Below are 25,126 nucleotides of genomic sequence, written 5' to 3' on the forward strand. Positions count from 1 at the left end.
GTTAAAGCTTGGTCGCAAATGGGCTTTCCAAATGGACAATGACCCCAAGTATACTTCCAAAGTTGTGGCAAAATGGCTTAAGGACAACAAAGTCAAGGTATTGGAGTGGCCATCACAAAGCCCTGACGTCAATCCCATAGAAAATTTGTGGGCAGAACTGAAAAAGCGTGTGCGAGCAAGGAGGCCTACAAACCTGACTCAGTTACACAAGCTCTGTCAGGAGGAATGGGCCAAAATTCACCCAACTTATTGCTGGAGGCTTGTGGAAGGCTACCTGAAACGTTTGACCCAAGTTAAAGGCAACGCTACCAAATACTAATTGAGTGTGTGTAAACTTCTGACCCACTGGGAATGTGATGAAAGAAACAAAAGCTGAATTAAATCATTCTCTCTACTATTATTCTGACATTTCACATTCTTCAAATAAAGTGGTGATCCTAACTGAACTAAAACAGGGAATTTTTACTAGGATTAGTTGTCAGGAATTGTGAAAAACTAAGTGTAAATGTATTTGGTTAAGGTGTATGTAAACTTCTGACTTCAACTGTATAAGCCCTTAACCAGCAATGCAGTTCAAGAAAGAGTTAAGAAAATATTTACTAAATAAACAAAAGAAAAAATTATAAAATGTAACACAATAAAATACCAATAACGAGGCTATATACAGGGGGTACCTGTCACGTTCTGACCAGTATGAGGGTTATTTTGTTAGTGTAGGCTGGTCAGGACGTGGCAGAGGGTATTTGGTTTATGTGGTTCGGGGTGTGTGTATTATGTAGAGGGTAGTTGATTTATGTATTCCGGGGTTTTTTGGTCACTGCTCTGTTAGTCTATGTTCTTTCTAGTTAGTCTGTTTCTATGTTTAGTTAATTGGGGTGTGGACTCTCAATTGAAGGCAGGTGTTGTCTAGTTGCCTTTGATTGAGAGTCCTATATATTAGGGTGTGTTTGTATTTGTATTTGTGGGAGGTTGTCACTTGTAATTGCTGTCTTGTGCCTTCAAGTCTGTCTTCGTCGTCCATCGTTTTGTTTTGTTTGTAGTAGTGTTTTCATTAAAGTTAATTATGAGCACTCAACCCGCTGCGCCTTGGTCCATTCCTGACGACCGTCGTTACAGTACCGGTACCGAGTCAATGTGCGGGGGTACAGGTTAGTCAAGGTAATTTGTCCATGGAGGTATGTGGTAAAGTGACTATGCATAGATAAGACAGCCCGTAGCAGCATTGTAAAAAAAACTAATGGGTTGGGGGGTTGTCAATTCCGCAACGCAGTTGGTATCAGTTGCTGGGACTGCTACTCTCTGTTTAGAGATCCTGCCGACCAAGGCCGGGTCTGAGGAGCTATTTGGCGTAGCAGCTACCTACCTGCCTATCAAGCTGGGTTTTTTGAGGGCTTGAACGCAGCATGCGATGAGGTTAGTCAATGTGGCTGGGAGCGAGGATTGTCCCAGATTTGTGGCTGTCTAGATCTCTGCTGTTGTTGTTTTCAATCTGTAACCTGCCCTGTCAGGAACTACGAGAAGTAACAGCGTAACCTACGTTGATAGCCACCATGACAAAGACCTAAGCTGGCTGTAGTAATGTTGAGGACAGTGGTGTCTCTATCACAGGTGAAGGATCTTTTAAACTAACAAAAAGAGTTCTACAAGCAGTTGTTGCAACAACAAGAAAATAGCTTGAAGTGTTTTGTCCAAATATTGGTGGAGTCAGTTAATAAAAGAATGGACGATCTGACCAGAGAGGTCCAGGACCTGAAGAACAGTTTGCAGTTCTCCCAGGGTCAGGTCGATGAGTTGAAACAGGAGAACGGCAAGATGACAGCAATCTGTAAGTCTTTGAGAGAGGACATCAGTTCTGTGTGTGAATCCATGATAACAATGACGGAGAAATCTGATTATCTCGGGGGACAATCAAGGTGGAACAACATGGTTGTGGATGGAATTGCAGAATCTCCACATGAGACCTGGGCCGAGTCTGAGTGAGGGGAATGATCTCTGAGAAATTGAAGATGGACCACAGGAAGACTGAGGTGGAGTGCGCCCACAGAACTGGAAAATCCATCACCAGCCCAGGTGACAGGCCCAGGCCGATAGTGGTCAACTTCCTGAGGTTAAAGGACAAGGTAGCTGTTCTGGAAAGAGCCAAGAACTTGAGAGGAACGTTTATCTTCCTCAACGAGGACTATCCTGAAGCTGTGTGCCAGAACAGGAAAGAACTTATCCCAGCCATGAAAGCTGCCAGAGCACGTGGGGACATTGCTTACATCTGCTATGACAGGCTCATTGTCCCCCCCTTCCTCCCAGAAGCCTGGCAGGGATGAGAGCACCAAGCCTATGGGTGACATAGCTTCAACCCCGCAGCACACACACCAATTGATTAATGGAGTGCTGAATGTATATATTTTTCCTCTAGCCATATTATGTCTATCTCTGATAAGCTACTCAGGAAAGGGTTGAAATTAGCCCATATTAATATACAGTGCCTTCGGAAAAAAGTAGTACCTAGTCAGTTGTCCAACTGAATGCATTCAACTGAAATGTGTCTTCCGCATTTAACTCAACCCCTCTGAATCAAAGAGGTGTGGGGGGCTGCCTAGTCAGTTGTCCAACTGAATAGCATTCAACTGAAATGTCTTCCGCATTTAACCCAACCCCTCTGAATCAGAGGTGCAGGGGGCTGCCTTAATCGACATCTACGTCTTCAGCGCCCAGGGGCAGAATGACAGATTTTTACCTTGTCAGCTTGGGGATTCGATCCAGCAATCTTCCGGTTACTGGCCCAACGCTCTAACCTTCAGACCCCTAGACTTTTTCAAAATGTTGTTACATTACAGTCTTATTCTAAAATGGATTAAATAAAACTATTTCCGCAGCAATCTACACACAATACCCCATAATGACAAAGTGAAAACAGGTTTTTAGAAATTTGTGAAAATGTATTTAAACAATAAATAACAGAAATACCTTATTTACATAAGTATTCAGACACTTTGCTATGAGACTCAAAATTCAGCTAAGGTGCATCCTGTTTCCATTGATCATCCTTGATGTTTCTACAACTTGATTTCAGTCCACCTGTGGTATATTCAATTGATTGGACATGATTTGGAAAGGCACACAACTGTCTATATAAGGTCCCACAGTTGACAGTGCATGTCAGAGCAAAAACCAAGCCATGAGGTTGAAGGAATTGTCAGTAGAGCTGTGAGACAGGATTGTGTCAAGGCACAGATTTAGGGAAGAGTACCAAAACATTTCTGCAGTATTGAAGGACCCCAAGAACACAGTGGCCTCCATCATTCTTAAATGTAAGAAGTTTGGAACCACCAATACTCTTCCTTGAGCTGGCCGCCCGGCCAAACTGAGAAATCGGAGAGAAGGGCCTTGGTCAGGGAGGTGACCAAGAACCCGATGGTCACTCTGACAGAGCTCCAGAGTTCCTCTGTGGAGATGGGAGAACCTTCCAGAAGGACAACCGTCTTTGCAGCACTCCACCAATCAGGCCTTTATAGTAGAGTGGCCAAATGGAAGCCACTCCTCAGTAAAAGGCACATGACAGCCCGCTTGGAGTTTGCCAAAAGGCACCTAAACCGAAACAAGATTCTCTGGTCTGATGAAACCAAGATTGAACTCTTTGGCCTGAATGCCAAGCATCACGTCCGGAGGAAACCATGCACTATCCTTACGGTGAAGCATGGCGGTGGCAGCGTCATGCTGTGGGGATGTTTTTCAGTGGCAGGGACTGGGAGACTAGTCAAGATCGAGGCAAAGATGAATGGAGCAAAGTACAGAGAGATTCTTGATGAAAACCTGCTTCAGAGCGCTCAGGACCTCAGACTGGGGTGATGGTTCACCTTTCAACAGGACAACAAACCTAAGCACACAGCCAAGACAACGCTGGAGTGGCTTTGGGACAAGTCTCTGAATGTCCTTGAGTGGCCCAGCCAGAGCCCGGACTTGAACCCGATCTAACATCTCTGGAGAGACCTGAAAATAGCTGTGCAGGAACGCTCCCCATCCAACCTGACAGAGTTTGAGAGGATCTGCAGAGAAGAATGGGAGAAACTCCCCAAATATAGATGTGCCAAGCTTGTAGTGTCATAACCAAGAACACTCAAGGCTGTAGTTGCTGTCAGAGGTGCTTCACCGTAGTACTGAGTAAAGGGTCTGAATACCTACATAAATGTGATATTTCAGTTTTAAAATGTATATAAATTACCAAATATTTCAAACTTGTTTTTGCTTTGTCGTTATGGGGTATTGTGTGTAAATTGATGAGGGGGAAAAAAACGATTTAATCAATTTTAGAATAAGGCTGTAACATAACATTTTTAAAAAGTCAAGAGGTCTGAATACTTTCTGAAGGCACTGTATGTAGCCTTAGAAATAAGGTTCATGAAATCAATAACATGCTAACATCAGATAACATTCATATATTATCCATTTCTGAGACTCACTTAGATAATTAATTTGATGATACAGCAGTAGCAATACAAGGATATATATAATCTACAGAAGAGACAGAAATGCTTATGGGGGAGGTGTTGCTGTGTATATTCAGAGCCATATCCCTGCAATACTTTTGTAATTCAATCTTATATCAAGTGTTATTGAAGTGTTGTAGTTGCAGGTTCATTTGTCACATCAAAAGCCTTTCTTTTGGGGTGTTGATGTAGGCCACCAAGTGCTAACAGTCAGTATCTAAATAATGTGTGAAATGCTTGATAGTGTATATGATGTAAACAGAGACATCTACTTTCTTGGGGACCTGAATATTGACTGGATTTCATCAAGCTGTTCGCTCAAGAGGAAGCTTCTCACTGTAACCAGTGCCTGTAATCTGGTTCGGGTTATTCATCAACCTACCAGGGTGTTTACAAACACTACAGGTACAAGACCATCCACATGTATCGATCACATTTTCACAAATACTGTAGAACTTTGTTCTAAAGCTGTATCCATACCCATTGGATGCAGTGATCACAATATAACGGCTATATCCAGGAAAGCTAAAGTTCCAAAAGCTGGGCCTAAAATAGTTGATAAGAGATCATACAAAATATTTTGCTGTGCCTCTTTATGTGGATGAAGTTTAAAATATTTGTTGGTCTGATGTGATTAATAAGTAGCATCCAGATGCTGCACTTGATTAATTTATGAAATTGCTTCTTTCAGTTATTGATAAACATGCACCTGTTAAGAAACTGACCGTTAGAACTGTTAAGGCTCCATGGATTGATGAGGAATTGAAAAACTGTATGGTAGAAAGAGATGGGGCAAAAGGTGTGGCTAATAAGTCTGGCTGCACATCTGACCTACTGCAAATTGATAAATTATGTGACTAAACTCAACAAAAAGAAGAGGAAACTGTATTATGAAGCCAAGATCAATGATATAAAGAATGATGGGAAAAAATGTTGGAGTACAATAAATTAAATTATGGACAGAAAGGCTAATTCAACTCCATCTTTCATCGAATAAGATGGCTTATTCATCTCAAAACCATTTGATGTTGCCAATTATTTAAATGATTACTTCATTGGCAAAGTGGGCAAGCTTAGGCAGGAAATGCCAACAACGAACAGTGAGCCATCGTATTTATGCATAAAAAACAAATAATGAAAAAAAAGCATTGCAAGTTAGATGTTACTTAAGATGTTAGATGTTAAGTTAGATTTTGTAAAGTTAGTGTGGGAGAGCTGGAAAAATTGTTATCGATCAATAATGACAAACCTCCTGGCATTGACAACTTAGATGGAAAGCTACTGAGGATGGTAGCTGACTCTTTAGCCAGTCCTATCTGTCATATCTTTAATCTGAGCCTAGACAAAAGTCTTTGTCCTCAGGCCTGGAGGGAAGCCAAAGTAATTCCGCTACGCAAGAGTGGTAAAGCGGCCTTTATTGGTTCTAACAGCAGACCTATTGCTGACAGCTTTTAGAAAACTTTTGGAAAAAATGGTGTTGACCAATTACAGTGCTATTTCTCTGTAAACAAATGTGTTATGGCTTTTCAACCTCAGCCATATTGTGGATTCAGAGCTATCTAGCTAATAGAACTCAAAGGGTTTTCTTGAATGGAAGCTTCTCTAATGTCAAACAAGTAAAGTGTGGTGTACTGCAGGGCAGCTCTCTAGGCCCTCTACTCATTTCTATTTTTACCAATGACCTGCCACTGGTATTAAACAAAGCATGTGTGTCCATGTATGCTGGTGATTCAACCATATACACATCAGCAACCACAGCTACTGAAGTCAGTGAAACCCTTAACAAAGAGTTGCAGTCTGTTTTGGAATGGGTGGTGGGGAATAAACTGGTCCTGTACATCTCTAAAACTAAGAGCATTGTATTTGTTACAAATCATTCCCTAAGTTCTAGACCTCAGCTGAATCTAGTAATGAATGGTGTAGCTGTTGAACAAGTTGAGGAGACTAAATTACTTGGTGTTACCTCAGATTGTAAACTGTCATGGTCAAAACATATAGATCCAATGGTTGTAACGATGGGGAGAGGTCTGTCCGTAATAAAGAGATGCTCTGCTTTTTTGACACCACACTCCAAAAAGCAAGTCCTGCAGGCTCTAGTTTTGTCTTATCTTGATTATTGTCTAGTCGTGTGGTCGAGTTCTGCAAGGAAATACCTAGTTAAGCTGCAGCTGGCCCAGAACACTGTGCCACGTCTTGCTCTTCATTGTAAATACGATGCATGCTAGTCTCTCTTGGCTAAGAGTAGAGGAAAGACTGACTGCATCACTTCTTCTTTCTATAAGAAACATTAATGTGAAGAAAATCACATTGTTTGCATAGTAAACGTACACACAGCTCTGACGCACACACTTAGCCCACCATACATGCCACCAGGGGTCTTTTCACAGTCCTCTAGAACAAATTCAAGAAAGCATACAGTATTAAATAGAGCCATTATTGCATGGAATTCCGTTCCATCTCATATTGCTCAAATGAACAGCAAATCTGATTTAAAAAAAACAGACAAAGCAACACCTCACGGCACAACGCCTCTCCCCTATTTGACCTAGATAATGTGTGTGTATGTATTGATATTTAGGTTACGTGTGCCTTTACATTTTTTTAATGTAGTTCTGTCCTTGAGCTGTTCTTGTCAATTAATGTTCTGTATAATGTCATGCTTCATGTTTTGCCTTTTTCAGCTTGAATGGAGGATGCTTTATGTACAAGCCGGTCCACGGTAATGCACATCAAACCAAGACAGAGACTCCCTAGGATATATTAAAGGTAGACTCAGCGATATGATGTAGAAAATAAACAGCATAGTGGATTAATTTCCACAACTACTAGTGTTGAAACGTGAGGCTCAACTTCTCCACTGTTTTTTAATTTAACTAGGCAAGTCAGTTAAGAACAAATTCTTATTTACAATGACAGCCTGCACCGGCCAAACCCAGACAGCGCTGGACCAATTGTGCGCTGCCTTATGGGATTCCCAATAAGTCGCTTGTGATACAGCCTGGATTCGAACCAGGGTCTAGAGTGACGCCTCTAGCACTAAGATGTAGTGCATTAGATTGCTGCTCCACTTGGAGATACTGTGTGTGACTGAGAGAAAAGTCTTGCATCAAGCTCATCTCAATATCTGCGGTACTCGTAGCATCGTCATTTCGATGAGTCAATCTTTAACTAATTTACCGCCTGGTGATGTCACCAGACAGGCCAAAATTCCATCCCACCAAAACAGGCTGAAATTTCAGGGAGTCTTTTCAAACAACTCTTACACCAAAAGGGCATTCTCACCATTTTACAGTATTATTCCAACCTCAACGTGTATAAATATATACTGCTCAAAAAAATAAAGGGAACACTTAAACAACACAATGTAACTCCAAGTCAATCACACTTCTGTGAAATCAAACTGTCCACTTAGGAAGCAACACTGATTGACAATACATTTCACATGCTGTTGTGCAAATGGAATAGACAACAGGTGGAAATTATAGGCAATAAGCAAGACACCCCCAATAAAGGAGTGGTTCTGCAGGTGTAGACCACAGACCACTTCTCAGTTCCTATGCTTCCTGGCTGATGTTTTGGTCACTTTTGAATGCTGGCGGTGCTTTCACTCTAGTGGTAGCATGAGACGGAGTCTACAACACACATAAGTGGCTCAAGTAGTGCAGCTCATCCCGAATGGCACATCAATGCGAGCTGTGGCAAGAAGGTTTACTGTGTCTGTCAGCGTAGTGTCCAGAGCATGGAGGCGCTACCAGGAGACAGACCAGTACATCAGGAGACGTGGAGGAGGCCGTAGGAGGGCAACAACCCAGCAGCAGGACCGCTACCTCCTCCTTTGTGCAAGGAGGAGCAGGAGGAGCACTGCCAGAGCCCTGCAAAATGACCTCCAGCAGGCCACAAATGTGCATGTGTCTGCTCAAACGGTCAGAAACAGACTCCATGAGGGTGGTATGAGGGCCCGACGTCCACAGGTGGGGGTTGTGCTTACAGCCCAACACCGTGCAGGACGTTTGGTATTTGCCAGAGAACACCAAGATTGGCAAATTCGCCACTGGCGCCCTGTGCTCTTCACAGATGAAAGCAGGTTCACACTGAGCACATGTGACAGACGTGACAGAGTCTGGAGACGCCGTGGAGAACGTTCTGCTGCCTGCAACATCCTCCAGCATGACCAGTTTGGTGGTGGGTCAGTCATGGTGTGGGGTGGCATTTCTTTGGGGGGCCGCACAGCCCTCCATGTGCTCGCCAGAGGTAGCCTGACTGCCATTAGGTACCGAGATGAGATCCTCAGACCCCTTGTGAGACCATATGCTGGTGCGGTTGGCCCTGGTTTCCTCCTAATGCAAGACAATGCTAGACCTCATGTGGCTGGAGTGTGACAGCAGTTCCTGCAAGAGGAAGGCATTGATGCTATGGACTGGCCCGCCCGTTCCCCAGACCTGAATCCAATTGAGCACATCTGGGACATCATGTCTCGCTCCATCCACCAACGCCACGTTGCACCACAGACTGTCCAGGAGTTGGCGGATGCTTTAGTCCAGGTCTGGGAGGAGATCCCTCAGGAGACCATCCGCCACCTCATCAGGAGCATGCCCAGGCATTGTAGGGAGGTCATACAGGCACGTGGAGGCCACACACACTACTGAGCCTCATTTTGACTTGTTTTAAGGACATTACATCAAAGTTGGATCAGCCTGTAGTGTGGTTTTCCACTTTAATTTTGAGTGTGACTCCAAATCCAGACCTCCATGGGTTGATAAATTGGGTTTCCATTGATTATTTTTGTGTGATTTTGTGGTCAGCACATTCAACTATGTAAAGAAAAAAGTAGTTAATAAGATTATTTCTTTCATTCAGATCTAGGATGTGTTGTTTAAGTGTTCCCTTTATTTTTTTGAGCAGTGTATATAAAACACAGAATAATCACGTTTTTGACTGCACTGGGCCTTTAAACAAACAAACTGTACTACTCTAGGGCGTTTGCTGTAGTCATGTTTTTGATTAAACTGTATAGTTTAGACATGTGGATGATGTTTTGGATTGTGGCTATATCTAATGCTTGGAGAACACTTTGTTGTTATAATTAACACATTGCAGATATTGCAAACTGCCTTAGCTGCAGTTTGTACACCATACATGTGATCACTATGTTTCCATTACTGAGCGTTACAGGTTAGCTTATGCAAAACGCAGCTATAGATTTTTCAACTAACCTGCTCTTGGTGATACTGTCTTCGTTCTCGATTTGGGTAAAAGGCTATCTCATAAATGTCCGTTTCCAGTTGCAGGAGGTTCTACAAAAACCAAAGAGAACCTAGAATTATTTAATTCATGTTTTGCACTACGCAAAGAGGTTCCTTGTGTAACAGGGTCGGTTATGTTTCCACTTGCCACTGCAGACATATGTATTCGAAGTTTATGTATTCCTATTGGTTGGTTACATATCAATAAGGTGTTATGTCATTGGTTACGCTTGCAGTTACGGGGAGATTGCGAACATCAATTCTTCCCAGTCTGATAATTCATGTTAGGTTCTGAAATAGTGAATTCTATTTACATATTTACAATGTGCACGAATTCACTATGGACATGTCCTGATGTGTATATATATACACTCAGGACAGTTTTAGGTACTGGGTCGGACCCCCCTTTGCCTCCAGAACAGCCTGAATTCTTTGGGGTATTGATTCTACAAGGTGAACCAATTGGTATCAAGGGACCTAATGTGTGCCAGAAAACATCCCTCACACCATTACACTCCCGCCACCAGCCTGTACCATTGACAGCAGGCAGGATGGGGTATTGGTGATCGCATGCCCACTTGAGCCGCTTCTTGTTGTTTTTAGCTGATAGGAGTGGAACCCGGTGTGGTCGTCTGCTGCAATAGCCCGTGTACTGTGGTTATTTGCCTGTTTGTGGGCCCGCCTGTTCGCTTGCATGAATCTTGCCATTTTCCTTCGACCTCTCTAATCAACAAGCTGTTTTTTGTCCACAGGACTGCCACTGACTGGATGTCTTTTGTTTGTCACACCATTCTCGGTAAACCCTAGACACTGTCGTGCGTTAAAAGCCAAGGATGCTGGCCGTGTCTGAGACACTGGAACCGGCGCGCATGGCACCGACGATCATACCACACTCAAAGTCGCTTAGGTCACTCGTTTTGCCAATTCTTACATTCAATCGAACAGTAACTGAATGTCTCAATCGATTTCTGCCTGCTTTATATAGCAAGCCACGGCCACGTGACTTACTGTCTGTAGGAGCGAACCATTTTCGTGAACAACGCCACGGTCACGTGACTCACTGTCTGTAGAAGCAAACCATTTTGGTGAACGGGGTGGTGTACTTAATAAACTGGCGACTGTGTACAGTACTTGTTAGATATCGGGGGCATCCTGGGATGTGCGTTTGTATATTATTGCTGTAAGAGATGAGTTAGGTAGTATGCTCTAATTGTAATGGTCGCATTTGCTAACTGCTAATTCAGAGTTACTTCCATGCTAACAGACGAATCACAAATCTACAGCCATCAACATACTGTTGTCCTGCACAGCTAACGTACTTCCTTGTGTCTATCGTCAGGTACTTATATTTATTGTATTTATATACTATTGTCGTTGTTATGATTTTAATTACAAAATACCCAGTCTGATAATTCATGCAAGCGACATGTAATGCCCATTAATGGAAACATAGTTATCACATCACTGGCATACAAACTGTAGCTATACTGCCTATTTCACCTCACCATAGCCTACAATGACACACTTCAAAGATGGGGATCATATCAGAATGGTATGGTGTTTGAGGGTGGCCAGGCCATAGCATACACGGTGTATAGCATCTATAGTCTGTAGCAGCAATCCCTCCAGTGATGTATTTTTATTTTTGTCATAAGCTCTCAGCTGTGCCTGCCTGTCAGGGACCATGTCATCTGAAGCAGGGCAGGCTATAAAACACTCTCCGACACCAGTGAACGGAAATCAATTGCTTTTCATAGGAGAAAAAGGTCAACCCAGGTAAGACTCAATCTGTCATGTATGGGTTTTTAAAGGTTTGCGTTATAATCTAGTTTGGGAATCATTTATTTGACAAAGACTATCTGTCTGTATATTACTCTTCCTCTGATGATTCAGCAAGATGTCTATTTCTAGCAATGCTACATGGTCTATGCCACATATGCTTTAAATCGGACTGAACATGTCCACTGCCTCAGCATAAACATGCAATGTAACCCATTGCATGTGTGTACTCAGCTCTATCCTTGTAGCCTGTGGTTTTAGAGTGAATTTTCAGTTGAAAATGTGAGATTTAGTCATAACCTTTACTGAGATGCTGAATACACAATGTGTTAGTAGTTTCCTCTTTAAATATCTTGCAGTAGCAAAACCTCAATATTACCTGACTTTACAGGACGCGACAGACCCAGAACATTATCATCTGAGAGCCTCGGCAGTAATACAATCCTTTTCCAATATATTTCCATTTCTACATTCAGTAATAATATATTTTGTCCCATGTTGACTTACTACTCTCTCTGTTTACCTCTAGTGTCATATGAACGCATTTTGTCCATCCAAAGTTTGAGTGAGGTTGAGAACCCATGGAAAAGCATAACTCTGAACCGTTGCATTGTGTTAGCAATCATCATTGTGCTTGTGAGCTCAGGCGTGAATGAAGTACATGGTGAGTGTTGAAACATTGTGAAACATTTGTCCATTTCTCATAACCTCAATGCACACAGACTAGCTCATGCACTATCTGTTGTGGTTTAGATGCTCTGGATGTATTTCTAGAGGAGAATGATCTTACTCAGATGTTACTTGGAGGCACCGGTCTACAACCAGACGCCATAGCTCAGGTATTGGGGCTCATAGCTTATTTTCTTCACGTGTCCCTCTTATAACTAACACAGTGAATAACAAATAATTACGTCCTCGGCTTTGGAACCTTATGTAATGATCCTGGGTGTTTCCTGTTCTCTCCCTGCAGCCTGCACCCTCTCTGTGGGACAGCTTGCTGAGTTGGGGATCAGACGATGGAAGAAAAGGAAATCCAAAGAGAAGAGGGGGAATCTTGAGGATCAGAAATAGAGATGTGTCTGACAAAGGGCTGTTAAAGGAATGATAGAGAATGGTAAAGAGGAGGATAGTACAACAAAATAGGAAAAGATCTTCTGAAGGAATAATCAAAGTGTGTTTATTATATTGAAATATAAAGATATTATAGTTAAAATGTTACTACTGTAAAAAAAAGATTTACAGTACATCAATGATCTTAAATGCACCATACAGTCTTATCTGATCATGCATAAATGTTCTTCATATTTAAAGGGTATACAGAAATCAATACAAATTAATAAGATCAGCTGGTTCCTATCTCGTATTTGATGATCAATATATTCTTTCAGCCTTCAATATGATCATGTGGTGCATATTGATAATGCACAAATTGTATTTGAAAGATCCAATATGTGCACTGTGCCAATGAGTTTTCTATTTACATAGCTGAGTGACAAAATGTGTATTAAATCAGTTAATATTGTGGAGAACTCGATGTGATAATGTATTTACAATAAACAAAATAAATGCACTTGATGACCTAAAACATGCAATTCTACTTGACTTTTATTGAGTAATGGTGCAACAACGCAGGTGCCCTGGCCCTTTAATACCAATCATTGCACCACATGGAGGAGTCAGCGGCATCCACACTCCTTGGCCACCATGTTTGGTTTGTAGCAGATATTGGTTCCATGCTCATCCAACTCCACCACCTTGAGGTCCTCATAGTCCACAGGCACACAGCAGGGTGAGCGCTCCAGGGCCAGGCCACTCTGGACCTGGCTGTTAAGCAGGATAGCATGGTTATTCCCGTTGGTCAGGGGAAAGCTGCAGACTCCCTGGCAGTTGTAGATGGTGGCCTCAGGAGGAGACAGCAGGTATTTCTCCAGGGACACGGTGAGACTGTGCAGCCGACAAAGGTGCTGGTTCCCTGGGTCCTTCTGGCCAGCTCTGGTGGCCCGCTGCCCCCTCTCCACATCCCAGGCTCCCACTACTGTCTGCAGGGCCTTCAGCAGAAGCAGGGCTCGGTACTGCGTCTCACTGGGGCTCCCAACACCTATGTGAATGAAATAAAAAAAGGTTTAAATGACTTAGCAATTAAATTAATGCCCAGACATTTATCATGAATTTACATTGAGGCCTGCTCACCTGCTGGTGCTTCCTCGCCCTCTTTAGGAAGGACACTGAGTTCCTGGAGTCTCCTCAGTCTGTCCATCCCTGCTTTGCCCACCTCCTCCGCCCTCATCTGAACCAGAACCTCCTCCAGCCTCTGCCTGAGCACCTCCAGTAGGGCGGGCTGCAGGGACAGCTCCCCGTGATGCCCCTGGAGCACAGAGCCCTGTGTGGGGAAAGAGAACAGGGTGGGAGCTGAGGAGTTGAGCAACCTGGCAAGGAGCGTCTCACTGGACGACACCCCAAGGGACAGGGGGGGAAGAGAGTCCAGAGAGTACAGAGGGACCGAAGCAGCCCATGGTTGTGACTGCGTCTGTGGTGGCATGACGTCACTGAGGAACTTCTGCAGCTCACACAGAAACGTGTAGGTCCCAGAGGGAGCAGGGGAGGGACTCAGCTTTTCTGTCACTCTGAGGAAGACAATTACACTCATTTAAGAATCTCTATGGCTTCAACCACTTAGAGAAAAAGAACAGTAATAGGTGCCGCATTTGAAAAAAGACAAAGCTAACTGACCTTTCATCAGTTCCTCTATCCGTTGAGAAAAGCACCAGGGGAATGACACTGACATCATTTCTTGTTCCGTCACCAATCAGGAAACCTCGTAGTTCAGAAAGCTTTTGTCCTGCCGAAAGGTGAATCATCTTGAGACATGCTGATGGAAGGAAAGCATAGGAACTTGAACACGATAAGCTGTACAAGATGTTCTTACCTGTCTCTGGTGTTTTTGTGTCAACATTGAATCTCCATTTCAGTTTACTTTTGCCCTCGGGTTGCTTTCCTGTTAGGATGAGGAACTGTGTTCCTTCTGAAATACATACTGTCTGGGAGAAGTGGGAAAAGGTGGAGTCAGATAATAGCAGAACATCAAAAACTAAAGAAGCAAAGTGTCACCGGCCACATTATCATGATGAAAGCACAATATCTTAACTTGACTGCTGACATACAAAACATTTGGGACTGTATCAACAGTGGACAGATGAAAGAGTTTTTGAGTGGAGTCTTCCTTTAATGGTCTACAAACATCATGGTAAGACAAGACTTGTAAAATGTGAGAGACAAGTAAGAAGTTCAGGAATGTTGTTCTTGAGCAGGTAATGAATTCAAACCTGTTTGTAAGGCTGCAGAGAGTGACTGGTGAAAGTGACGGCACCGAGCGCTCCTGTTCTGGGGTTTCTAAAGGCAAGGAGCAGTACGGGCTTGATATTGGAGAGGGGGGGCCGGGGGAGATGGAGGGTCAACACAAGACCCCCTCCCTCCACTTCACTCTCCATGAGCTCTGATAGACAAGACATAACATCCCATTTCAGTACATTCAGAATCAGATCCATATCTGTGCCATACCTTTAAAGCTGAAATCTGGAAAGAGACAAAACTGTACCTTTGGTTGGGTGCCAAACATGTAGCCCATGTTTCTCTTTCTTGGCTTCTTCAGCTAGTGTGGATAAGGCAGGTATTGGAGCACCATCAGAGTGTGAGCAAGCGCCAAATCGAGTCAAAACCTCCTTTCTCAGGTTGCTTTCCTGGCCCCAACCTTCACGAAGTGCTGAAAGCATATCCTCAATAACCTCTCCATGAGACGGTATCCTACCGAAACATGGAGTGTCCCCAGGTAGGTGAGGAGCGCTGGGATGGGAGTTTATGGTCTCCTTCACTGTTAAGGCATTCTCTCCCAAACCTTTTCCAACCTCCATTGAACTTTTGTCTCCTTTGATGAAAGAACAGACTAAATGTAGTCACAGAAGGCTGCATTCCCATAACAATATTTGGACAAATGTATAATTTGATGGCCAAAAGAAGATGACCTTATTCAGAGATGATATTGCATCATTCACAATTTGATAAATGAAGTTACAGAAAATTCTAATAAGCAGTTAGTTAATACAATTAACAAATAGAGCACAAAGTAAAAACTGTGCATTACAATGCATACAATATTTTCTTGCAAATGCTAATGAATCTATGTTTGGTCACAGCTATGGCCAGGTCCCAGGCATACAGATTCATATCAATGCAACAAGTTACAAGCAGCAGTACGGACAGTGTAATTGGGATGGTGAAGTGTGACTGACCTGGCCCTGTTCCTGGGTGGTCTGGCGTGGGGTCCTCCTGACACCGGCCTAGCAGGCTGTCACTCAGTCTGCCTTGGTGTGGCAGAGTGACCATTGTGCTGGGCAGCAGCAGTATCAAGCCGAATATGCACCATAGCCTCATGGTAACCCTGTCTGTCCAGTCACGTCTGGATCGAACACTTGTTTTGGGTCAGGTCAGCGAGGGAGATCGGTTTTATGTAGTACACCGCCCCTCTTTCAGCTAAGGGGGACAGGCTGCCAAATACGCAGCTAATACTATGTGATGTGTCCTTGAGAAACTATCCTATGTTGTAAGATGTGGAGGGACAGTGAATGCTGCAAATACTACGGTGGGTTGAGATAAGGCTAGGGAAAGGAAGCACAAGACAGACAATGGAGTGTTTTGTGTGTGGCAGACAGACACCTGCCCTCTCTGTGGGTGAGAAAAGACTGGAGATTGAAGCACCTCAAAAAAGGAAGGGAGGATGTTTGAATGAGATAGAAAAACCATGCGTGTAATGACATTTCTATAAAGGCCTTTCATAGGTAACGTCTGGTCTATTACAGCATATCAACACTATCTTATTGCTTCTGTGTCCTGCCATTTCTTACATACAGTTCTTCTTCAGGGATGATCAACTAGATTCAGCGGCGAGACTTTTTTTTTCTTGAGCGGATGGTCAAGGGGCCAGAATATACAGAAATTACAAATAATTTGTAGACTGCAAATTGAACGCAAGAAGCCCAAACAGGTATATTTGACTAAAACATGATAATTTCACACCTTGCGTAGGAATACTTTATAGATTTCTAAAATAATAAATACAAGAAAATGCTTAGGAAACTTGGGGGCCAAATTCGGCCCACCAGATGTCATTTTCCCCCCCAATACACAAACAGATATTGGAACGTTCCTCATAAAAGTAGCCATTTGTGATGCAATTCTAAGGATGCGATTGCAAAGTGACGATTGATTACAGACACGTTGGCTTTAAAAAGTTCTCTCAGCAGTTATTGGACTATGTACAGTGGATGGAATATGGATGTGCTGCATGCCAGATAGACACAGAAGAAGTGTTGGCTAAATAAGAGCTCTTGACAGATTAAAGGATCTATGGACAGACTATGAGATGCTGCTGTTGAGACTTCTCGGGTTGAAAAGTGCCTCACGGCCTTGGTTTCATGGAGAAATCCAACAGCTGCAGCTTTGTTTTGCACACGATCAAGGTCGTTCAGTTCAGTCTGTCCTGCTTGGTGGACAACAGCGCCAAGTGATAAAGTCAAGGATTCACAAATCATCCACTAAAAATTACAAGAATTTATCATTTCTAATGGCTTGAAAACATGCACCTAACATTGCAGAACACTATTTCAGATAGTATTCATAAAGATGACATTGAATGTTGAATTATTCCCCAATAGTGGACATTTTGGAGTTAAATGTGTATTCCCCACTAAAGACAGAACTGAAGAACAATTCTCAAAACACTACTGTCCATCTTTGGTCAAAACCATGATAAGCTGAGCTTTAGTACAGAATGTACCAGAACTAGAAAAATGACACTCATCCCACCCCTACATAGTCTGAATCCTTCACTGAAAACAAACTAAAATATCATGCACCATATACAAATCCTACAATTTTTTGAATAAAAAGTATAAATAAAATCACCTTTTCAACATGCAAAATATCACCAATAAGCAGAGATGCAAATTTAATATTTTATAAGAAACCATTTTATTAATAATTATCATAAAAAGGCAAAAAAACTAAAACAAATTTCAATTTGTCATTAAACATCTAAGATAATAGCACCAACACCAAGAGTTCCCATGACAGCCCAAGGCGTTTTGGAAAGTAGGTTTGCTGTTATTGCACCTCAAACCTGCCCTTAGTTTTACTGATCCACATACGGAGTTAAAATTCAGTCCAAATACACAGCGTTCTCCCTATGTAGGGATCACAAAAAAGGACAATTCCTTTTCAGAGAGAGGAAGTGAGACGAGGCATTTGTGAGTGTAAGAAGAGGATTTTCCACGACATTGTCAGACCAGTCGAACACAAAGCTGCAATCTTTTGCTGGAGTGGCTGGATGTGTGCGACTGAGAAATTGAGGAGACAAACGTACATTTTCGAGGAAGTTTGTCAACTCCAAGAACCAATATGAATTTAAGTTACATCAAAATATAAGAGGTCCCTGGTCCTGAGTTAGGGAAAGAAATAATGAAGTCACAGTTTATAGATAAGTGTGACGTATAGAGTAGTGTTATATCATTTCAGGATATCTGCTAAGTTCCTGAGTGAGACCTTTGGCAGGATTCAGTCTTGTTATGTGAAACAGTCTTAACTGTAAAGTTAATAGAGCAGTATACTGCACTACAGTATTAAATATGTATCCAAATTTGCCAGAGATCATGTGTACTTCTTCAGGGTACATATTTAAAATGGGGTCCGTTGAACTGTTCAAACCTGAAGTAACAATATTCACTCTCCCACACATTGCCACTCCAGCCAACTAGGAAGTATATTTTCAGATGGGACATGAATAATAAGTCAACAAGCGAGCTTGTGTTGAAGTTTATTAAACCTTTTCCCTCCGCTAGCACAACAGGAGAGGAAGTGTATTAACCAATAGCTGCATTTTCCTTGATTTAAGTGTAGGAGAGCACCGTACTGTCTGTCTAAGAGTATTCCAATTTGATCTGAATCTTATGTCATAATAAAAGCATCATTGATACTAACTGCAATTATATCAAACAATAAAAATAAAAAAAACAATGAAAACATCAACAATAACAGTAAATACAAAAGACCTGTCAGTGCTGATAACAGGGGACTAGCTTCTCTGGTCATGACCGACATGAGCAAATCATTGTCCTCATTCCTGATTGCAAAGCACTGTTGTCTACTGGACAACATTGTGACTATAAAGCTGTGATGTCTTATTACTCCTCAAGGACACAGATGAAACAAACAAAACAACGATGATAAATTAATATCCTGCTTCACGTCCTCAATTAGTAAGGACTGACAAATGACAATCAGATCAAAATGGAGCCTGGTTGTTGCAAACCCACATAACACATACTAGTTATTCTACTACCAGTTATATTGGAACAATTAACTTGTAATTACAACAGATGCATTATGCTCATACTATGGGAAGGAGGCGGCTTTAAGACATATCCCAGGACAGGCAGAAGTGAAAGATGAGATTTGGCTTTTGGATGCACCCAGAACGTTATCTGAAATCAGTATGTACGGTTGAAACAGCACCTTGTCTTTTCTACTTTAAAATATTATTTTTTACAATTACTGAAAGGCATGTTGTTTCACAGAGTAGAAGTTTCTCTTTAAAAAGCATGAAGTAAATCGGATTACAATCCAGAACAAATCAAGACAGTCTAGTTGCAGCACAAATCTCTCCCTCTATGTGTTAACCACATAATAGTACAAGCATAGAGTTTCTCTGTGTATATCAGAGGAGATGGTGCCATGTGACGGTGCCACGTGACTGGCATGCCCTCATTGACACTGAACAGTCATGGTGTTTCACTCACTCTATTAAGGCCCTGGTTTAACAACTCTGCACTGCTGTTTCCCTTGGGTCCAAGCCCAACCTGTTTGACAGGCTGTAGATGTGGGTCACACGTCAGCACCAAAAGAACATTTTTTACAAATATAATACCCCAAATCAATGTAGGCATTTCTTATTCACCTACACACCATTCTTAACACAAACGTATCTGTACAAAACACAGCGTCACATGCATTTACAAATAGTCCTGAACAATTTGCACGTTTCTGAAAGCAGAAGGGTGTTTTGCAGTATGCCAAAAATACTGTGAAAAATCACATCTAATGGGAGCGTTACCTGTTTCCATAACTCTGAGTCAGCCGTAGGTTGAAGATAGCTTTATCAAATCGTGCAGTGTCTACAGTTGTACACTAGGCTTAAAACAATTCAATTGGATAATTACATTTTAAATACGAGAAAGAATGCCAGAAAATAGCATTTAAAATGTCCCTGTGAACAAGCACCAAGTATTGACAGTTATTGATGTTCTTAATATTGTATAAATAATATTAGGCACAGTCCAGGGTTATACAGATTGTAGCACCATTGTTTTCAGACTGTGAGTCAAGTACACACTTAAACCTATTGCATTCTACACTGTTACACATGTTTCAGGAGAACAAAAACAAAACTTTACAAAATAGAGAAACTTGACAGCATAAATATAATAATCTAAATTATACACAATTATACAGTCAGAGAATGTCTCTTATTCACAGTACAATATCGTTTACAAAAATGAAAATCCAATCAAAAGCTGTGAAAATGGCCCAGTAGTTTTTGTTATTCATGCATTTCCCAGTGTGTGAGCGATGTTTGTATATCAGTGTGTGCAGGTTGAAGTGGCTGCAGAAAGCGCCACTACAGTGTTAGTGGACAAAAGGTGACACGTACAGACAGCATTTCTACCCAACCCTGTGAACTCAGTGAGATTGGATTCCAGAGACTTGCCTGAATACAACACAGACAACATTTGAGTCCCAAAATTACACCTGCATTTTCATCATATCAGTGTTTCGGCAGGGATATAAAAACATAAGAAGCTTAGATTAAGAGTAGTTGAGTATCCTACTTGTGAAGAATGCACATTGCGTTGCGGATCCCTACGCCCTAGCACTCCAGCTGGCTCTGTAAGTAGTGATTAGAACCGCTTTATATCCTCCAGTCCTTCTGCTGTTCACATCATACATGTGTTGACGCACAGCTCAGCCGGCAGCACTTAAGTGAATGAGAAGCTCGGGGCCTACTATTTCATTTCCAGACACGAACGTTTTTCACATAAATGATCCTTTGACTTGACACGGACCATAATCACACCAATATAACTAACAACTTTTTATTCTGGGCTGACAGCTGACTATAGTGCTGTCCCTGCACCAGGGACATTGTCACAGGGTACACAGATATGCTACCCAGTGCATTTGAACCAACAGCTAAAAAGCTGTTGTGTTCAAATCATATTTCATTCACTGAACAAATGATCAGGGTTCAAGGTTAGGTAGCAGGGTGCTAGAGATGCAGTGAGGCACAGCTGCATGGTCCCTAGTCCTGATCAGAGCTGGGTTAGACTGGTCTAGCGTGGAGGGTGAGGTCTAACATAGCACCCGGTGGTCAGATAATCACAGAACAAAGAGGAGAGTGCGGTCTACTAGGATGACAGACCCACACGAATCTCCCACTGTACACACTGTCTGCCTTTACTAATATAACGGCATCAGTGATATGTAAAACTACACTGCTGACTGACTTCTTCTGTAGTCAAATGTGTGAACTGAGTCTTTAACAAATAACTATGTATATTTAGTAAGTCTTATTAGCACCGCGTTACATGGTGACAGTGATGTACCTTTACAAGTTACTGCCATGGAAACAGTGCGTTTCATGTGTCACTATAATGTTAAGAGTAGGCAGCATACCAATTCATTAAGGATGGGATGTACACAACCCAGTGATTACTATCAGCCTCAACCCACAACACAAACACCCCGTGACCGCTCAACTCTGCTCAGGACGCCATGCTGCGAGTGTGTGTCAGCGTGAGTTGCCGAAGCAGTGTGTGTATGTGTGCTCGGCTCTGTGTGTGTGTGTGTGTGTGTGTGTGTGTGTGTGTGTGTGTGTGTGTGTGTGTGTGTGTGTGTGTGAGTCCCAGTACAGTGGCGGTTTAGCAGGCTTAGGAGCACCAGTGAGATAGTAAAGTACATTGGTCCACACCTGCCCTATTGCATAGGTTACGTTGGGTTGAGGTAGATATTCTTCAGTTACCTGCCAGGCAGAGGAAAGAGCCAGGGTCAAAACCAAATGCTGCCAATTAGCATATATAAAAGCAGGACAGGAGACTGCTACTGAAGAGTGGAAATGTCAGAGTTAAAAAGCACCAAAAACAAATGTTTAGATTTGAACAGGTTTTGTTATGATTTAATCACAAACATACAATAATAATAAATACTATTTAGCAGACGCTTTTATCCAAAGCCAATTTTCTCCAAAGCTACTTTTAGCCAAAGCGTCATGCATCATACATTTTTCGTATGGGTGGCCCCAGCGGGAAAGAGGAGTATAACTTACCTTGTTAGAACTGAATAGCAGCTTTGGAAGCACTGGAAAACCAGGTTGTCTGTGTGTCTCTCCCTCTTATCCCTCTGATTGACCCACAACCCCCCCTACCACATCCCCCACCCACCCACCCCTCACCCTATGCCCTATCTAGGCCGGGAGCCAGGGTGCTGAGAGGACGACGTGTATGAAGCAGGCAAGCCCAGAGTCCTCCACATGCTGACCCCACCCGAGCTACTGGCCTGGGTTGGAGGGGGCAGATGAGGGGGGTAGTGCACTGTGAAGCTACGAGAGGAAGGTGAAGAAGAGGGGGAGACAGACGCAGAGGAGGAAGAGACCGAGAGAGAGGAGGACTGTGCTCTCTGTTGCAGGAGGGAAGAGGGGAAGGCCTCAGAGCGAGACGAGGGACTGGGGTCAGAGGACGAGACTGAGGAGGAGGAGACGTTGAGATATGGTGGTGGAGGGGGCAGGGAGAGCGTGGGGGGTGGAGGGGTGTGCAGCACTGTCTGGGTGCGGCTGTGCTGGGAATGGGGCAGAGGGAGGGAGGAGGATACAGAGGGGGCAGGGTGTTGGTGCTGCTGGGAGGAGGAGAGACTGAGCAGAGAGCCGAGGCCTCCTGAGACTGGCAGCGCAGCCCCGAACTGATGGGAGGACACTGAGGGCACCACGTGGTGAAACATGCCTGTGGATTAAACAGCGAGAGATGGAGAGATGGGGGAGGAGAGAGAGAGAGAGAGAGAGAGAGAGAGATGGGGGAGGAGAGAGAGAGAGAGAGAGAGAGAGAGAGATGGGGGAGGAGAGAGAGAGAGAGAGAGATGGGGGAGGACACAGAGAGAGAGAGAGAGAGAGAGAGAGAGAGAGAGAGAGAGAGAGACACACTCAGCCAGGATTTGCATAGCGCCAAGCGAGTCTTACAGACAGGCACACAGAAAGCAGACAGAGACATGTCACTATAAAAGGGTCGACTGAATCAGCTGTTATAGACCAAAGGCCATTCCCCTGAAATTAACTAAATGTTTTGTGCAAATAAAACAAGTCTAATCATAGTGAAATGTCTCTGAATTACACACACATGACCAGCAGCATTAACACCAACACCCAAAGAAAATGCTGATCAAGTTCCTTTAATTAATTACTAATCACAGTAATTTGTAAATACTTCAGAGTATTACAGTATAGCTAACCAACACAGACAATTGTAGGCTATATCACAGTATAGAGATTGAAGGGCATTATCCATGCCCGTGGCCATGATTGCATTGACCAAGTATATCATTCTTAAGATCTGCTCTCTTCAAAATGTTAGGCATTTTCCAAGGGTGTCCAACTCAGCATCTGTACAGCCAGTCCATGGCAAAGCAAAGCAGCAAGGGCATTCAGACAGACAGCAGGACAGGGCTCCCACTTACCTGTGTCAATCAGTAGGCCTCTCCGATTGACTTCCTCTGTACCACTGTCTAACACACCCAATCTGAGGACTCTGATCTCACTCTACCCCAAACCATACCCAATGGTGCTGCTGAATGGAAGGAGACTGGTTAGAGTGGGTGTGTCAGTGGGCCTCACCTGCCAGCCCAGCGCTGGAGAAGCTCCCCAGGGAAGAGTGTCCGTTGACCAGGCGCGGGGCCCCGCTCACCGAGGTTCCGGGCGTCTGGGCTCCGAACAGGGACTGGAGGACAGAGGCACCCCCAAGGGGGAACTGGGCCCCCAGGTACTGTCCCACAGAGGCCCCCGAGGCTGAAGATACAGGGCTGCCCCCCACCTTGCCGCTCAGGATACCCCCGCTGACGGCTGCAGAGATGAAGAGGTTCTGGCTGTTGCCCATGCTGCTGGATGTCTTCAGTTCCCACTCACCCCGGGGCTTCTGTTTGGGCATGGCCTGCCTCTCAGAGCTGCTTCCTCCCTGGGCCCCTGGCCCCGGTCGGCCCCCAGACTCCTGGCTAAGGAAGGGGTTAAGGGGGATGTCCTGAAACCCTGAGGGCTCACCCCCGGCCCCCTCGCCCCCCCTCCTCTGCTGCTGCGGTTTGTGATCAGAGTCTGAGTCCGTACCCGTGCCCATGCCCCGCGGCTCTCTCCCTGTGCCAAAGGGGGAGCCCCCCTGCCTCACCTCGGACAGGGGCTGCTTGAGGTCGGAGATGGGGGAGAAGGTGGATTTCCACTTGCTGTTGGATGAGGAGGAAGATGAAGAGGAGACCTCACTTCCTGTGCTGTTACTGCTGCTGCCTCCTGACTTCCTTCCTGTTAAAAGAGCAAAAGCAAAAGCACAGTAGATTGCTGAGAGTGATATCATGTTAATTATGCAGGCATCAGCAGTCACATTTTTGGACGTTCCTTACCGCGCTCCCTGTCCCCTGATCTGCCTGGTCCATCTCGGCTCTCCAAGGAAATAGTGGCAATCTTCCTTTCAATTCTAAAACAAGACAAATTCAAGAAAATTCTAGTTCAAAAAGTACTCTTCTGTAGAAATGAGTCAGCAACCACGTTTTGTTTTGCTTCACCGTTTACTATACCTTGAGCTGGAGCTGTCAGCGGGGTAGCCAGAGTCGTCATCAGAGCTGGGTGCGGAGGAGTAGCGTCCTGAGCCATTTATCTCCAGAGGGCGTTCTCGCTTCAATACGGGGGGCTGGTCCATGTCTGGACCACAGGGACTACATCCAGACTGCTCCGGGGAAGAGATGGCAGCGATCTCCAGAGGCTGGTTAATGTTGTTCACCTGACACAACAAACACAGAAAACAGGGTTAGCCCTAACCCAGGGTTTCCCAAACTCGGTCCTCGGGACCCCAAGTGGGGCACGTTTTGGTTTTTGCCCTAACACTACACAGCTGATTCAAATAATAAACTAATCATCAATCTTTGATCATTTGAATCAGCTGTGTGTTAGGGCAAAAAACTAAATGCGCACCCATTGAAGTCCCAAGGACTGAGTTTGGGAAACCCTGCCCTAACCCTAAAGCTACAATATGTAACCTTTTGGTCGACCTGACAAAATTCACAAAGAAATATGTGTTATAGATCTGTCATTCTCAAAGAAAGCAAGTCTAAGACGTGGTAGATCTGTTCTATGTGCGCTACTTCTATGCTTCTGTTTTTAAGTTTCGTTTTTGCATCTTACTTTCGGTTTTGTACACCAGCTTCAAAAAGCTGAAAAACATATTTTTGGTTATGGAAAAGATATTTCACAGTGGTTTAGATGGTACAATGATT

At 43.6% G+C, this 25,126-nt stretch overlaps 2 protein-coding genes and 1 long non-coding RNA gene across 6 annotated transcripts in view; 1 reads left to right on the top strand and 2 right to left on the bottom strand.

Annotated features, from left to right (window-relative positions):
- The first annotated feature begins 7,183 nt into the window (after nt 1-7,183).
- LOC106613780 (uncharacterized) lies at nt 7,184-13,090 on the top strand. Its single transcript, XR_006756915.2, has 6 exons — nt 7,184-7,247; nt 11,380-11,500; nt 11,895-11,936; nt 12,033-12,167; nt 12,257-12,342; nt 12,474-13,090. It is a non-coding gene; the product is annotated as an uncharacterized LOC106613780 (long non-coding RNA).
- On the bottom strand, nt 12,660-15,976 carry amh (anti-Mullerian hormone). The gene is given in 7 exon segments (NM_001123585.2): nt 12,660-13,601; nt 13,694-14,127; nt 14,234-14,342; nt 14,430-14,541; nt 14,827-14,996; nt 15,099-15,425; nt 15,790-15,976. Coding segments are annotated over 7 exon segments (1,716 nt in total). The 5' UTR covers nt 15,932-15,976; the 3' UTR covers nt 12,660-13,179.
- Nucleotides 15,977-18,356: 2,380 nt separating this feature from the next.
- The window catches only part of dot1l (DOT1-like histone H3K79 methyltransferase), a 29,825-nt gene continuing 23,055 nt past the window's right edge, over nt 18,357-25,126 (bottom strand). For 3 of the 4 annotated variants that reach the window (XM_014216389.2, XM_014216388.2, XM_014216392.3), the window contains 4 exons: nt 24,431-24,633; nt 24,257-24,330; nt 23,487-24,158; nt 22,046-22,602 (listed from right to left, as the gene is read on the bottom strand). In XM_014216389.2, the coding sequence (XP_014071864.1) occupies nt 22,067-22,602; nt 23,487-24,158; nt 24,257-24,330; nt 24,431-24,633 (1,485 nt within the window). In that variant the 3' untranslated portion in view covers nt 22,046-22,066. Of the gene's footprint in view, nt 21,630-22,045; nt 22,603-23,486; nt 24,159-24,256; nt 24,331-24,430; nt 24,634-25,126 lie in introns of those variants that run through there. The other variant, XM_014216390.3, reaches the window with a different exon arrangement.

The sequence above is a fragment of the Salmo salar genome, chromosome 10 (genome assembly GCF_965601325.2).
Source record: "Salmo salar chromosome 10, fSalSal1, whole genome shotgun sequence".
Lineage (NCBI taxonomy): Eukaryota > Metazoa > Chordata > Actinopteri > Salmoniformes > Salmonidae > Salmo > Salmo salar.